The following is a 17,149-nucleotide window of genomic DNA, read 5'->3' as shown; positions in this document are numbered from 1 at the left end:
ACCAGGGAAGACGAACGGAATATTCCAGAATTTGAAACACGAACAGCTGCTAGCATGAGTTTCTTAGAAGTAAATACCTTAGGGGTTGCGAAGCAACTCAAATCGCTTGATACGGGCATGTCTTCAGGTCCAGATTGTATACCGATTAGGTTCCTTTCAGATTACGCTGACACAATAGCTCCCTACTTAGCAATCATATACAACCGCTCGCTCACCGATAGATCTGTACCTACAGATTGGAAAATTGCGCAGGTCGCACCAGTGTTTAAGAAGGGTAGTAGGAGTAATCCATCGAACTAAAGACCTATATCTTGACGTCGGTTTGCAGTAGGGTTTGGAGCATATACTGTATTCAAACATTATGAATCACATCGAAGGGAACGATCTATTGATACGTAATCAGCATGGTTTCAGAAAACATCGTTCTTGTGCAACGCAGCTAGCTCTTTATTCGCACGAAGTAATGGCCGCTATCGACAGGGGGTCTCAAGTTGATTCCGTATTTCTAGATTTCCAGAAAGCTTTTGACACCGTTCCTCACAAGCGATTTCAAATCAACTGCGGGCCTATGGGGTATCGTCTCAGTTGTGCGACTGGATTCGTGATTTCCTGTCAGGAAGGTCGCAGTTCGTAGTAATTGACGGCAAATCATCGAGTAAAACTGAAGAAATATCAGGTGTTCCCCAGGGGAGCGTCCTGGGACCTCTGCTGTTCCTGATCTATATAAATGACCTGGGTGACAATCTGAGCAGTTCTCTTAGATTGTTCGCAGATGACGCTGTAATTTACCGTCTAGTAACGTCATCCGAAGACCAGTATCGGTTGCAAAGCGATTTAGAAAAGATTGCTGTATGGTATGGCAGGTGGCAGTTGACGCTAAATAATGAAAAGTGTGAGGTGATCCACATGAGTTCCAAAAGAAATCCGTTGGAATTCGATTATTCGATAAATAGTACAATTCTCAAGGCTGTCAATTCAACTAATTGCCAGGGTGTTAAAATTACGAAAAACTTCAGTTGGAAATACCACATAGATAATATTGTGGGGAAGGCGAGCCAAAGGATGCGTTTCATTGGCAGGACACTTAGAAGATGCAACAAGTCCACTAAAGAGACAGCTTACACTACACTCGTTCTTCCTCTGTTAGAATACTGCTGCGTGGTGTCGGATCCTTACCAGGTGGGATTGACGGAGGACATCGAAAGGGTGCAAAAAAGGGCAGCTCGTTTTGTATTATCACGTAGTAGGGGAGAGAGTGTGGCAGATATGATACGCGAGTTGGGATGGAAGTCATTAAAGCAAAGACTTTTTCGTCGTGGCGAGATCTATTTACGAAATTTCAGTCACCAACTTTCCGAATGCGAAAATATTTTGTTGAGCCCAACCTACATAGGTAGGAATGGTCATCAAAATAAAATAAGAGAAATCAGAGCTCGAAGAGAAAGGTTTAGGTGTTCGTTTTTCCCGCGCGCTGTTCGGGAGTGGAATGGTAGAGAGATAGTATGATTGTCGTTCGATGAACCCTCTGCCAAGCAATTGCAGAGTAATCATGTAGATGTAGGTGTAGATGTAGAAGTAGAACATGAGCGCAAATAAATGTCCGGAGCGACCTTACGTAGAACTAACGCATAAAGCTGCCCCTGTTGTAAAAAGAGATACCAGGCGAGACTCATCTCTCAGATGTAGAAACACGCCTACCATTTTTCGTTTATGTTGCAAAACTCCTTCTTGGTGTTGCGATCTTCAGTTTATATACGGCGAAGATCTTATAACGTTCCCTTGAGGTACTCGCGAAACTACCTTCACGTTTGTCGATTTCACTGCATAAGGAACAAAGTGTTGAGGTATATCTCTTAGAAAGTTCTCAACCAAGATACAGAAGTAGTCCAGCACTTGGTAACCTCGTCGTGCTTTACAGAAAGATTTGTTATTGAAATTCTGGAAGCGTACGTTCCAAAAGGTGGCGTGAAACGTATTACTTTGTCTAACATGCGTCTCCTAAAACTATCACAACGAGAAATCGAAAAACTGGAGCTCATACGGAAGTTTACCCACCATCATTCTTCAAATTCACCATTCGCTAATGAAACTGGGAGATAATAGTACAAGCAGAAGTAGCCTCCACCACACACTGTAGGAAAGTTTTCAAAGTATAGATCCAGATCTACAATTGAATGTTTAACTTTATAGCTAAATATATGATTTGAGTCCGGTGCACTCGTTGCTTTCGTTTTCGAATTGTTTCAGGTTGGTTTAAACTACTATTGTCACGGGTTAACGCCGTTCGCAGTCTGAATTCAAGGTCAAAAGTGAGCTACGATAGCTTCCAAAGGAACTTTGCCCAAAGTCAACCTAAAATATGAACTAAGATAGTTTAGAAAGTGATTGCGACAAGTAGGTAGGCATTTAATGTCTTCATGTCACAACTTAACTCGAAATTATGCTTCCCTAAAACCAGTAACAGTTCTTTTAAGACTCCCATTGATTCAAGAGAATTTACGGCTACAGACTCGGACTTTTGAAAAATAGTTTCTCCAAATATAATAAAGTACGTGAATGAAACAGAATTTCCTATGCTATGTGTTCTTAGGAGAATCGCTTGTTATTAAGCCGTGATTTGCATGAATTGAAAACTAAACTTTATAATATCAGCAATAAAGTCTAGCTGCGATAGTAAATTGTTTCGATTCAGCCTCTCTAAAGATGCGAGAATGGCGACCACTACAATAGCATTTTCCGGTAATGGAAACTTTTTGCACACAGTTGTGACGTAACATGTAGTTTACTGAGTACTTATGTAGTATTATAGAAATCGTCTCTAAAATTCAAACTACTTTGAGGTTGAAACTGATTCTTTTACATTGTTACATTTTCCTGTTTCTTTATTTGTTCTCGTATTTATGAACATCTGAGTGCGACTGCAATATCCTTCTAAAATGTCTTCAGTGGTATGCCCTTGTAAATCTGTAGTAAGTATTTAATAAATCAGTCTGTAACCAAGACAACCCTTTTCGCAATATAGAAACAGAGGAAGAAAAGCTTGCTTACCTGTGAGTTGTTTCGATAGCTTGGTAGAAGCGGATGAGATTTTTGTGTCTCAGCCCCTTGACAACTTCGATTTCTCTCGGCAGAAACTTTCTCAAATAATCCTTCGGCGCGCGGAACTTGGATACAATTTTTATGGCGACTTCACGATCATGCCTGTCAGAGTGGGCGATCTGGAAAAGAAGGAAACGAAGATGACGAAGTTGCCCTTTGCTCCTAGAGAAAGGAGTTGTGCCTTTTCTTATCTCATAGGACTGCTTCAGCATTTGGTCCATTAATGCAGCAAATGAGTTTGTAATATGTATAGATTGTATGTGAAGCGTCGGAGTAAGTTACAGAATGTGGTTAACATACTAGCAAGAAACTGTACTAATAAAAAAACCCTACAACTGCCGTGTCTGTACACTGAAAAGATTTGCCATAGACTGACTGCGGGCGATGTAAGGAGTGTAACAGAATACAGCAAGACTATTATTGAAAACTTTGTCTGTTTGTTTGTTTAACACAGTAGTCTCCAAAACAACTAGTTGAAATTTCATGAGGTTTTTTCACATGTAACTTGACCGTAGCTTGGGGCAACAATAGGCTTTATTTCATCAAAATATGATAACTGTAGAAAATATATCTTAAGCTAAAATTTTAGGAGTCTGCTGAGCTCAATAGTTCGGATGTTTATATCAGTGACACGATGATATACCAAACACCCAGCTGAAGGCTCTGTTAGTTTCTTTACCTCAGTGGGAGAAGTATTTTCGGAAGTTTACCTCAGTGATAAAATTAAGCAGTGCATTATTACCTTTACAAAAACAAACTATCACTGAATTTACTTGGCTAGGGTATATGTATTTACAGATTTTGCTTTGTGTATTAAAAACGTAACGAAACTGTTTTGGTGATTTCAATATTTTTCATTTATATTTGACTTCTTGTCTAGGAAAAACGAATTATTGAGTTTGCTTTGTGATTTGGATGCATATCTATTAACATTTATAATAAGTTTTGTTTATAAATAAAAATCCAGAGAAAATGGCAGTCTTTCTCAGTACACTAGAGGATCATGAGGCGAGAATTCCTGCAACTTGAGAACATCAGGCTTCAACTAGCTCTTTGCAAACTCCTGAAATCGCAGCGCAACGTAACTCTGATCAAGAGCGTCATGCATTATCTCGCTCCTCACTACATATTATGAACAATTCGTCTAGCCATAGATACTATGAGCTACCTGTACGAAGCCAGTGCGGGCCACTAGTAGCTGATAAATTTATTTAGCATGTTATCCACAGTCAATGTGCAGCTGATAGTAGTGGAATCATTTAACAAACTCTGTAGAGATGGGCATGACAAAGCTAGTGTTAAATGATGAAGTTTTCGTTACTTTCAGAACTGACTTCCTTCATCTACATCAGAAACAGGTTTGAATCACATGGGTACGAAATGTCCTCCTGTTCTTTTTGGCGGCGTATCTACAGTCTCTGAATGTCTACATGAGGAATTTATTGCTAGCCTGAAACAAGTTCTGTGTCAGTTGCTGATAACTGCTAGCTGGAGGCTGGTATCTACATAGATACTCGGCAACACACCGAATGGTGCATAGTGGAAGGTACCCTGAACCTACTACTAGCCATTTCCTTTCCTGTTCCACTTGCAAGCAGAGCGAGGGAGAAACGACTGCCTATTTGTCTCCCCAAAATACCTAATTTCTCGTATCTTATCTTCTTTGTCATTATGAGCAATGTCTGCTGGCGACAGTAGAATCGCTCGGTAGCCAGCTTCAAATGCGGGTTCTCTAAATTTTCTCAAAATTGTTCTTCGAAAAGAACTTCACCTTCCCTCCAGGGATTCACACTTGAGTTCCCAAAGCATCTCCGTAACGCTTACGGATTGTTCGAACCTATCGGTAGCAAAACTAGCAGCCCTTCTCTGAACTACTTCTATGTCTTCCTCCAGTCCGTCCAGGTACGGATCCCAAACATTAGCGTGGCTTCCAAGAATAGGTCGCACCAGTGTCCTATATGCAGACTCCTTTACAGAAGAAACACACTTTTCCTAAATTCTCCCAATAAACTGAAGTCGACAATTCGCCTTCGCTACTACAATCCTTGCATGCTCGTTACATTTAAAATCGCTTTACAATTTTAAGCCTAGATATATTCTAAGATGCTACTCCAGGCGGGTGTAAAATGAATGTGCGCAACGGATAAAACTGAACGCGAAAATGGAGATTTGGCCCTGTCTGACTACTCCCTGAAGCAGATCTTAGGATGTCTTAATGATGATATCTCCTCCTTCTTGCTATTTAACATATAAATTACAACATAAACATAAATGAATGATTAAGGGAACTAGTAACTATAAAACGATAAATGCTGTTTCTGCTTGTACATTTATTGTAGATTAAAACCCCTTTATATATTACAAATGTTTATATATCAATGTCCAATGGACATAAAGAGACACAAATGAATTTCCTAACTAATATTAGTGATCAATTTCCCAAATCTGCCCCTTCTGATGGCTACGCGATCTAATATAAATAACGCGAGATGACTGACATCTATGTTCCAAACACTAGAAGGAACTACTTTCAAAGATGATCTGCAGTGGTGAGCAATCTCAGTGGATATAAAACTTATGTGATCACAGTAGTTTAGCCTTATAGCCCTAATAAGCCGAAGCAATTAGCAATATCACCGTATGTACTGCATCCGGCGCAGTATACTCTAATACTGTCTTCTCCTCTCTGTGTTCTACAGACAAGAAATGTCAACTCCCAGCCACAAGAACGGAATTCAGATAAGGTCTCTATGTGAGTGTAGCCAGAAGAAGTGCTCTCAATCACTGAACACTGCATACTCAACAACGACTCCCTACCCGAAGGTGAAGTCCAGAATCATATAAGTTCGCAACAGTATAGTGCCTAATCGTTCTAAATACAAAACCTCCTGAGAGCAAAGATAGCAAGTCAGTCTGTACCAACTAAAGCTGTTACTAAGCGTCCGTCAAACTCGAGTGCTCAAAATGGAAGACCCCTTCCTTTCCATCGCTGGCTTCCCAGCAAAGCTTGGCTCCCCTGCCTCGTAACTGCAGAAAGCGAATCATGTTCTCGAAACCACGGAATATTCTCCCTCTCTACAGATTCTTCCGAACGCCGACCAAACATATTTTAGTCTCTTGTCGTCCAGCGGGGAAAGCTTGCGAGGAAATACCTATCCCTGTTAATGAGGAACACATACAATGGTACGCTTCTCAGAGTAAAAATCCTCAGAAATAACTCAGCCTGTGTCATCTGCGCCGGCCAGAGTGATCGAGCGGTTCTAGGCGCTGAAGTCTGGAACCGCGCGATCGTTACGGTCGCAGGTTCGAATCCTGCCTCGGGCATGGATGTGTGTGATGTCCTTAGGTTAGTTAGGTTTAAGTAGTCCCCTTGACATAGAACTACTTTAACCTAACTAACCTAAGGCCATCACACACATCCATGCCCTACGCAGGATTCGAACCTGCGACCGTAGCAGGAGCGCGGTTCCGGACTGAAGCGCCTAGAACCGCTCGGCCAGAACGGCCGGCGCGATGTACGGAAATCAGGGAAAACCTAAATCAGGATACCCTGACATGGGTTTTAGTCGTCGTCCTCCCGAATGCAAATCTGGTGTGCTAACCACTGCGCCACCTCGCTCGGTGATTGTGAAGTGGAAACGCTTAGGAATAACCACAGGTAAATCAAGAACAGGCAAACCTCATATTCTGCCGGACAGGGACCGTCGATCATTGCAGAGGGTGATTGTAGAAAATCGCATGAAATTGGCGGAATCAATCGCGAGTTCCAGGTGCTACCAGCAGTCGAGCTAGCACAATCTGTGTGAGTGGGCTGGTAAATAGATTGGGGTACAAGGGTCGAGAGGCTCGTCATAAGTTGGCCGCTGTGGCCGAGCGGTTCTAGGCGCTTCAGTCAGGAACCATGCTGCTACTACTGTCGCAGGTTCGAATCCTGCCTCGGGCATGGATGTGTGTGATTCCTTAGGTTAGTTAGGTTACAATAGTCCTAAGCATAGGGTACTGATGACCTCAGATGTTAAGTCCCATAGTGCTCAGAGCCATTTGAACCATTTGAGCTCGTCATAAGCCACACATTTCTACAGTAAGTGCTAAGCGACGCTGGGCAATGGATGACTGGAAACGCGTGGTTTGAAGTGATTAATGACGCTACACCCTGCTGCAATTCGATGGAAGGGTTATGTTTGTGAATGCCCGGTGAACGTTAGCTGCCATCATGTGTAGTGCCAACAGTGGAGGAGCCGTTGTTACGGTATTATGGTTACTCGTAGTTAGGTTGTGGCCCCTTATTGTGCTTAAGATAACGCTAAATGTGGCTGGGTATGAACATTTTTACAGCGTTAAACAACTGCGTACAGTAGAGGAGAACTTCGGAGACGGTGATTGCTTGCATCAGCATGACGGACCACCCTATCATGAAGCCGCATCAGTCAGGCAATGGTTTGTGGACAATAACATCTGCGAAATGGACTTGCCTGTCCAGGATTCCGAAATGAACCAAAAGGAACGCCCTTGGGATAAGTTAAAACATCAACTTCCCTCTAGACCCCCAAGTTGAACACGACTACCTTCTCTTGTTTCGGCTCTTGAGGGAGAAATGGCTGTCATGCTTCCACAGCCCTTCAGGTACCGCACTGAAAGTGTCCCGAGTAGAGTTCAAGCCATCATGAATGTGATGGTTAGACGCACACTATATTAAAGACCACCAGTAGGTGTCCGGATATGATTGATCAGATATGTAGTGGATAGCCCCGAAAGCAGCATGAGGCTGTTCAGTGGTGTACCTGTTGTGTACAGAGACGTAACAAAGGTACAAAACTTTAGCGAAAGACAAGAAGACTGGACGATTATCCTAGTGGTCTGTAAGCTAAATTTATTTTTTTGCTTGGCTGTAGGGACATGAAGTAATTTGTTTCTGCCGGCAATATTATCTCTGTACTAATCTATGGCACTTGTTCAAAATGTGTGTGAAATCTTATGGGACTTAACCGCTAATGTCATTATTCCCTAAGCTTACACACTACTTAACCTAAATTATCCTAAGGACAAACACACACGCTCATGCCCGAGGGAGGACTCGAACCTCCGCCGGCTCAAATGGCTCTGAGCACTATGCGACTTAACTTCAGAGGTCATCAGTCGCCTAGAACTAAGAACTAATTAAACCTAACTAACCTAAGGACATCACACACATCCATGCCCGAGGCAGGATTCGAACCTGCGACCGTTGCGGTCGCTCGGCTCCAGACTGTAGCGCCTAGAACCGAACGGCCACTCTGGCGAACCTCCGCCGGGACCAGCCGCACAGTCTATGGCTGCAGCGCATCAGACCGCTCGGCTAATCCTGCGCGGCTATGGCACTTTGTGCTCTTGTCGTATACTGAAATTGCGGTGCTAGAATTCTGTTTAATTATTGTCTATGACCCGACGATAAATTACCATTCATGATCTCTGGAATTAATAAGTTAAGAAACGCAACGGATAGCGCTAGTCGTACCTTCAACCAACGCATTCAGCATAGAGGTAGGTAACCGCTTGCTTGAAACATACTCGTAACCAAAATTCAACTATCGGCAGTTTATTAATTATTTGATTTACTTTCATCTAAATTTTTAGGTACTCTTTTCTCTCATGGGGGCTATATTTATTTGCATCATCCAATTAGTAATGACGGAAATAGAAACTGTCATGAGCAACACGTAATTACTGTGAATGAGCTTCTTTCACCGTATCAGATAACATTCTATCTGAATTTGAACTATATGCGCTTTAATCAACATTATTTCTTAAATGGAATAAATTAATCTTTAGTTATATGGAATTTTAGCAAACGAACTTCTCGTAAGTCGTCTCTTACCCATGAGTTACCCTTTGGTCACACTATTAGGGAGGCGAGAGGGGCAAACCATTTCAGAACAGCACAACATTCTCATGCAGTGATAGATGCGTACCTCAAAAGTAGCTGCGCGCTACTGATAAAACTAATTGCGTCAGCGTATGTCATGTGCAGCTCTGCATCAGAGATGCCACAAGGTGGATTGTTTACGGCCGCGCGGAGTGGCCGCGCGGTTAGAGGCGCAATGTCACGGGCTGCGCGGCCCCTCCCGCTGGATGTTCGAGTCCTCCCTCGGGCATGGGTGTGTGTGATGTCCTTTTTATAAGTTAGTTTAAGTTAGTTTAAGTAGTGTGTGAGTCTAGGGACCGATGACCTCTGCAGTTTGGTCCTTTAGGAGTTCAAACTAATTTGAACATTTGATTAGTTATTTAAGACCGTCAAGCGGGTGGGAAAGGTTGAATTAAAGAGCAAAAAACACATGTTCAGAGAGGAGGCTTTGGTTACGATTAATAACGGAAAATGTATTATCACTGGAGCTAATGACCCCAGCAGACAGAGGTGCACTATGCATTTTTGGCGAGAACACTCAACACTGCTATTATTAACACAAAATCCGCATGAATGTTACCATATATATACGTGGCTGAATCCCGTGTAATTCTGATAATAAAATCGAAAGATGGGGATAGTAAATCAAAGCTATGGGCACAGGCACCACATGGATCTTTGCTAAGCACATGGCTATTTCTCCATCACAAAGAAACAAATTCAAAAATATACAAAATTCACATAAAACAAATATCAGAATGTTCCAAATTACTTTAAATACGCCCTAGGACACTGCTGGATGCCTCGTTCGCGACACTGCCTACTGCTCACACACGCGTGGGCAACAGAATGCATCTACCAAGAACCACAGTGACAATCAACCGAACACTCAAATTAATCGACTAAAGTATCTATCACACAATTCGTGTTACCTCTGATAGTCCTTGACCACTCACCAATCATGATATCCTGACCGTTACTGCTTTCTTTCGGAAGTCGCGCGGACACGTAGCAAGAAAGCGCCGCAAATTCGTCCAAAAATTAAATAACAGTTTGTGTTATTTTTCATGAATGTTCGCTACCATTGACCATTTTCAGACATATGTATTTTCCGCAGTTAGTGCGCCATAGCAGAAATGGCGCGAATTTGTCGCCAAGACCCCATTACAAAGAAAACTACTTCAAAATTTACCTCCATTCCACAAAGTTATGTTGCCAAAGAAATATTTTCACATGGTTTCGTAAATACCACCACTTAACTCTCTGAAGCTCGTCCTGTAAGTTGACTGACGGTCAGCACTAGCGCAGGGTGACACAGACAAACGGGAACTTTTCCACAATCCAATAAAACTAGAAGCCACGAAGGAAATAAATTTCATTCATAGTAATTGAAACCTTATAACTATGCCATTTACGAAACATTGATGACATTTATCATTTTCTTAAAATTACATTCTTTAGATGGCGTCCTCCTGTACGAATGCATTCGTGAAATCTGCTGTTGAGATTCCTCACTGACTGCTGCAACATCTCAGCTGGGATACTGTGAAATGCATCCAGAATTCGCAGTTTTAACTCATCCAGGGTTCTTGGTCGAGTCGTGTAGACTTTGCTCATGAGGTGGCCCCACAAGAAAAATATCACAAACGGATAAATCTGGCGATCTAAGGGGCGAGGTAATGTTACCGATTCGTGAGATCACACGGTTGCCAAACACTTCTCCGCATATGCCATTAATTGCCGTGCAGTGTGTTATGTCGCTCCGCCCTGTTGAAACCAGGCTTATTGACTGTTTGGAATGTTGTTCAATGCAGGTGTAACGAAAGTTTGTAACATCTCCAAGTAATGATTGGCGTTGACGGTTATTATGTTTTCCTGTTCATTTGCGAAAAAATACGTTCCGATAATCCTATGTGACGTAACACCAACCATACTGTCAGTTTATTAGTGTGTAAAGGACCCTCGTGAATGCCACAAGGATTTGTGTTTGCCCAGTGACGGTAATTCTGTTTATTCACGTAACCTGTGAGATGAAATTGTGCCTCATCTGACATCCACAACTTGTTTACAAATTCATCGTCATTGCTTATTTTTATTATCATTGGTTGACAGAATCCTAATCGTAACCGGTAATCGTTGTCCTTCAATTGTTGCACCATATGTAGTTTGTACGGATGAAATTTTAAATCAAGATGAAGAATTCTGCGAACACTCTCTCGGGACATTCCAACCACTGCTGCTTGCTTAGAATTCAACGCCGTGGGCTCCGTAGGACAGACTCGCGTACAACATCGACGTTCGCTGGAGAATGCACACACCTTGGTCGTCCTGTTGGTTTCTTCTTGAGGGCAGATCCAGTCTCTTCAAAGTTATTAATCCAATATTTTATCGCGTGTTTCGATGGAATGACATCATGACGTCCTAAAATATAAAAACGTCGAATCTCCCTCTGCGCCGCTACCAAACTATCATGTTTTTATAAAATATTTTTATGGCTAAGTCCAGTATTACACTATCAAATTTCTTTGTCAAATATCTTTGCCAAAGAAATTTGATGGCGTAATGGGGAACTTTGTCAAATCTCGTGTCTGTCGTCAAATAAATTTGATCAGATCTAGGGCATCACTGTAGATTTGATCAAAGAAGTCGCTTGTCTTCTGTTTACTCCAATGTGACATGTTACCACGTGGAGCGCTAGCATCGCTGCAGCGTTCTGTCATCTGTAGTGTTTTTATAAACATTGATGGTAAATACAACTGGTGTGTACCGACAACTACAAAATTAATAGAGATGTATGAAGCTGATGAGGTCCTTTACAACGTGACGTACCCTGAATTCAAAAATAGATTAAGAAGATTGGAGACCCAACCTAACTTAATTATCTCCTGTAGTAAGGAGTCGGAGTGTTTCAGTGAGCATGTCTTCTGCAGATGTAGCAGTTCTTAAGTGAGTATTGCGCTTTGTGATATGAGGATACACTGAGCACATACTGAAATGTATGCTCATCCGTTCTTAAGTAATTGATGTTCGGCTTGACGCCCTCCACTATAAGCTAACGTAACAAGTTTTGTTGAATGCTTTTATCGTGTCGTCGTAAAACCCACGGCTTCACCCAGGTAAGTTTCCTTTTTTTTCCCAGCTTCTCTTCCGCATGTGCACACAGTGCAATTGTGGTACGTGCAACTGCTGTGGTTAATAACAAGTTGTTGTCGTCAGCCATCTTGAACTTAGACGAAAAATATGTTGCCAGTGTAATACCCCTTTTTAGCGCCACGTCAAAGATCTTTGTCAAATATGTTTGACGAATATCTGATCAAATCTTTACCAAAGAAATCTGATAGTGTAATACCGGCCTAATGCACGCTGTTGTCCGTTCTACTGATCCATGGTAACTGAAATGTTGGACTGTTTACTCGCTAACTGCCACGAACCCGCAGTGCTGCCACCTGCCCATGGCCGCCACTACTCATTTTAAACATTCCCATTATTCTGTTTCACGCTGTAGAAAGACAGTTGCAACTGCCACTAACTCATCATCTTATTCCACCAAAATAATTTCATCGACATTTGACACTTCACTAACCAAATAACCCTAAATGACACATCGCGAGTGGCATCCACAATGATGTAACCGGAACTCAGCTACAGCACGTCTCTTCAGCTCGATTCCACTAGCAGCAGTTCCGGGATATGGCTGCTTTCCGGGGATAAAGATCCCTTATTCAAACCGCTGGCCTTCCGTTGGCTGAAGGCCAACCTATGCCCTCTACTGTCGTCAGAATCGATCTTTCTACGGTCCCCTGAAACAAACTCTGTACTTAGCGTTCTCATGCTATGCTTTGACAGGCTAACTGCTTCCTAACTATTTTTGCGTTAGTCCTTCACCTTCCTACATCCCATTACATTCTAATATCGTGCGTCACACCCACTATGAGAGATATAAATCGGACGAGTAAGTGTGTCATATGGGAGTACTTATTTAAGTAAAACACAGTGGAGCACATTACCATGTCCATTGGTTGACGTTTATGATTACAAGTGAAGAAACATTAGATTACTGTAAACATTTCCTAATTTTCATTCTGATATCATTCGCATCCCGACAATAATGCTGAAGAGTACTAGCAGTGCCTTTTGAAGACCTGCAGAGGACTGACACATGGTTCACGAACTGGCATAAACAAATGTGATGTATTCCACATAAATATGTGCAAATGTCTACTAATTCTTTGATTATGCGTTTGATGACCAATCACAGTCCGAGTCACCTTTCTTAAATATCTTCGACTATACGTATAGCGTGATTTTAACTGGAACGGCGTCGTAAAACTAATCGTACGTAAGTCAGATGCAAGACAGCTTCATTCGTAAAATCCTCTGCAAGTGTACTCCATTCCAGGAAATCCACCTTTTAAGGCCCTAAATCTGGGACATTTACCATGTAGGACTGACAGAAGGACTACAGAAGATTCGAAGAAGGGGGGGCGGGAGGGTGGCAAAGCGGGGTATCTGTCCCGGACGGCACAAATTCATATTCTCGAAAAAAAAAAAACCTAGTTTCACAAAGCCCCTAGCAACCAGTGCACGTTGGTCTATTGATTTTTCATATGATTTTAAAACTCATCCCAGTAATTTTTTGAACATTTTTGAATACATTTTAACTTCATTTCCGAGCGAATCCTAACTTGAGTTATGTCTCTCTCTGGCAGGGGAATCCCTGTCGCATCTAGAAATAAAAAACTATTATGTAGACAAAAGGGGACGGGGCTACACGAGCTGAGCCGAATAAACCTGAATGGGTGAATGCCACTCGCTGTTTGTTTATGTGGTTGATTGGGCGTTCGAACGATACGCGTTGTTACAATTATTAGCGAAATCTATAGATTCAGATTACCAGAGTGGAAATAAACGACTAACAGCGATAACCGGTAAGAAAGATTACATATTATCTTCTCGGTGTATCCAAAAAAATGAAGAAATTTTGACAGAAAATTGTTTACCAAATCGCTACGTTACCAGTTGTACAGTCCCCGGTTTGCAGAAACTTTTAAGTTCTATTCTCGGAATAGGGCGGAAAACGCGTCGTACGAACACGTAATAACTCCTAACCGGAGAATAAACGTGGGACAACTGTACCTGTGATTCTGGCAGGGTTAATGAAGTTAACTGGAGGATAAGTTTTGACTATGGCAGGAATAGTTACAGAATTAGTGATGACAAGATTGTTTATTAGAACGAGGACGGACAAGAAATGGGGACATCACACAAATTGTATCGAAGAATATTACGATTCCACATTTACATAAAACCTTCGTACTACCACTTTTCGATCTCACGCTTGAGAAACTACAGCCTATGAATGAAATAGAAATTATTTCCTAACATAAAACATTTTGCTTGTAGTAGTCCTGGTAGGTATTTGATATTGATACTTCGCGAGTTATGTTCTGTTATGTTATTCATGTAAATGAGGTATATAAAAATGACCATTTGTGCCAAAACAGTCTTGCTTATTTGGTGTGCGCTACAATTGCTGCAATATTAGAAAGGTCTATTTCGTTTTCTCTAGCAGATACTGACAAAATAGACTTAATCAAATCGAGAAACCACGCCAGTGTTGGGTACTATTCGTAGTAACAGCTTTTCCAGTAAAAGGCAACGACATTTTGATTTTTCATGTAGCAAAACGTTTGACGAACTTTGATGAGGTAATAGATTTTTTCGCAGAAAGGAAAGCACGCCTGCTTTTCTCTTGTCTTTACTGGTTTTATGTTTTCTATATTTAATTTTATGTCACACAAAAGAGAAAGTTATTAGCTAACAGGCAATAAAGAGTGCAGATTTTATGAAGAGTTCTTATTCACCTGGTCACAAATAATCCTACCCACTATTACTTATGAGGTTTTTCTTTTTAAGGGGGTAGGAGTCAAACCGGCTGTCTGGGAGCAGGAGAGGCACCACAGGACATTCTACTTTCCATTGCCCTGAACATAGTTTTGATGGCTTCCATTACAAAATATACACGTTTGAATTCTACAGAGAGATATACAGTGACGTGAGACAGAAAAATACTGTGTGAAGACGCATGGCACTGCACTTTGGTACACTTAAGACCGAATAACATGACTTACGTTTCCTCAAACATATATATTATTTGCATATCACACTCTTCAGAAAGATGTGCGCTATAAGATGAACATATTTTTGAAAAATCGATTGTTTTAAATTTTTGGCACCTTATCTTAAACGCTCGAGGAACGGCGGGAGGGGGGCGGAGGTCACCACTACCAAGTTTTTGATTGTGATTAGTGGTAAAATTACTTGGGTATAGGCTATTGAAAGAGTCAGAAAGTCTATTTTGAAAGTAGACGAACCATTGCCACTCTTTGTTTTCATTTTTTTTTAATCTTTCGTACATTGTGTCAGTTTCGATATCACAGCCGCATTCCCAAGCTATTTTGTATGAAAATAGTACATAAAGTGTTACATCATAAACAAAAATATTATACTGCCATCAGTTTATGGAACAGACAATGGAACAATAATCTCTGCAAAGCCTTAAATGAAATTTAGGTGTCAAATAACTGCAGTCAAATAGTTTTACTTCGTCACAGGAATGAAATGGGTACAGAGTGCATAAAATAAAACTGGTCTGGCAAATACGAGGGCTATTCGGAAAGTAAGGTCCGATAGGTCGGGAAATGGAAACCACGGTAAAAATCTAAAATGTTTTATTTGCAACAGTTAGATACACCTTGCAGCTACTTATCTCCATAGTCGCCGATCCGACTTAGACGTGTATCGTAGCGTTGTACCAACTTTCCAATACCCTCGCTATAGAAGGCAGCCGCCAGTGCTTTCCGCCAATTCTCTACGCTGGCCTACGGCTCGTTGTCTTGTGCCAAAATGTTGTCTTCATAGCCAGCGGTTCATGTGAGCAGAGATGAAACTCAGAGGAAGACAATTACGGGCTGTATTGTGGGTAGTCAAACATTTCCAATTGAAAACGATGCAGGAGCATCTTCATTGCCCCTGCAGAATGCGGCGGAGAATGGTCTTGAAGAAGAAACAGCACGACAGTTATGTAATGTTAGCTGCATAGCTTCAGGCGAAATTTCTCACCAGGCCCTCGTACTTGGCGGCAGACACTATTTTCTAGACATCTTTACGCACTCACTGCGAGCTCAGAAATGGGAAGAGCGACGTGGTGGTAACTGGGGTTATACTAGAGACACTACCCAACACATCTGTGCAAAGCTTTATCGGATTGTCATAGTCGTTTCCATTTCGCGACCGATCGGACCTTACTTTCCGAATAGCCCTCGTATTTCATCCACCTTAAGATAGGCAACCCGATTTATACCTTCTACACCGGCGTTGAATGATGTATGTTGGGTTGCCTATCTCAAAGTGAATGAAATATTTTACAGGCTACTTGCCCACCCTGTATAACGCACATATAGGTAGCAAAACTGGCAGGAAATAATAGTAATAATACGCGTGCTCGCGCGCACACGAACACACGTACACTCACAACTCCCAAAGAATAAAAATTTGTTGTTCAGAGCACTAGTTACCTCATGAACATCCGTTTGAGGTAACCTTAAAAACTGCAGAATGAATCTTTGTCAACTATGGATCTGTTAATGAAATTGTCTTTCAAAAGTTAGAGAATATTATGAAAAGAATCAGCCAACAGGTGGCTCCCTAATACATATATCTTGCGAAAAAGATCATGAAGGCAATATTTAAGTGGCTGAGGCTCATATCAAGACTTGTAGAGGAGGAAGAGGGGGGGGGGGGGAGATTGCAGATTCGGCTTGGAAGGTAGTATGTGAAAACACAAAGCCGTAGAGCGCAAAATATGTAGGGAAAGAAAGAGAGTGGAATATATCCAAGAAGTAGTTGAGGTTAGTGTTACTCTCATATGAACAGGTTGACATAGGAGAGGAATTCCTGGGGTGGCTTACCAAAACAGAAAATTCAGAATCGGCTCCCAGGACTCATTTATGGCTACAGAAACCGCACCTGCATTAGAGCTCCCATTAACATTCGAGCGGGCGCACCGTTTTTACAACACCAACGGAGGCGTGGCGTACTTTGTACACATGTAAAGAACAGCTGTCTTTATGTTACCTTGGTAAACATTTATGAGGAAAATCACAGTTA

At 41.7% G+C, this 17,149-nt stretch overlaps 1 protein-coding gene across 1 annotated transcript in view; it reads right to left on the bottom strand.

The window, feature by feature from the left end:
* LOC124620241 (testis-specific serine/threonine-protein kinase 4-like) overlaps positions 1-17,149 on the bottom strand; it is a 132,820-nt gene that overhangs the window by 80,450 nt on the left and 35,221 nt on the right. The window contains exon 4 of the mRNA XM_047146909.1: positions 3,049-3,218. Within this exon, the coding sequence (XP_047002865.1) occupies positions 3,049-3,218 (170 nt within the window). The remainder of the gene's footprint in view (positions 1-3,048; positions 3,219-17,149) is intronic.

This window comes from Schistocerca americana, chromosome 6 (assembly GCF_021461395.2).
Source record: "Schistocerca americana isolate TAMUIC-IGC-003095 chromosome 6, iqSchAmer2.1, whole genome shotgun sequence".
Taxonomy (NCBI): Eukaryota; Metazoa; Arthropoda; class Insecta; order Orthoptera; family Acrididae; genus Schistocerca; species Schistocerca americana.
This window is presented reverse-complemented; position numbering and strand designations above follow the sequence as displayed.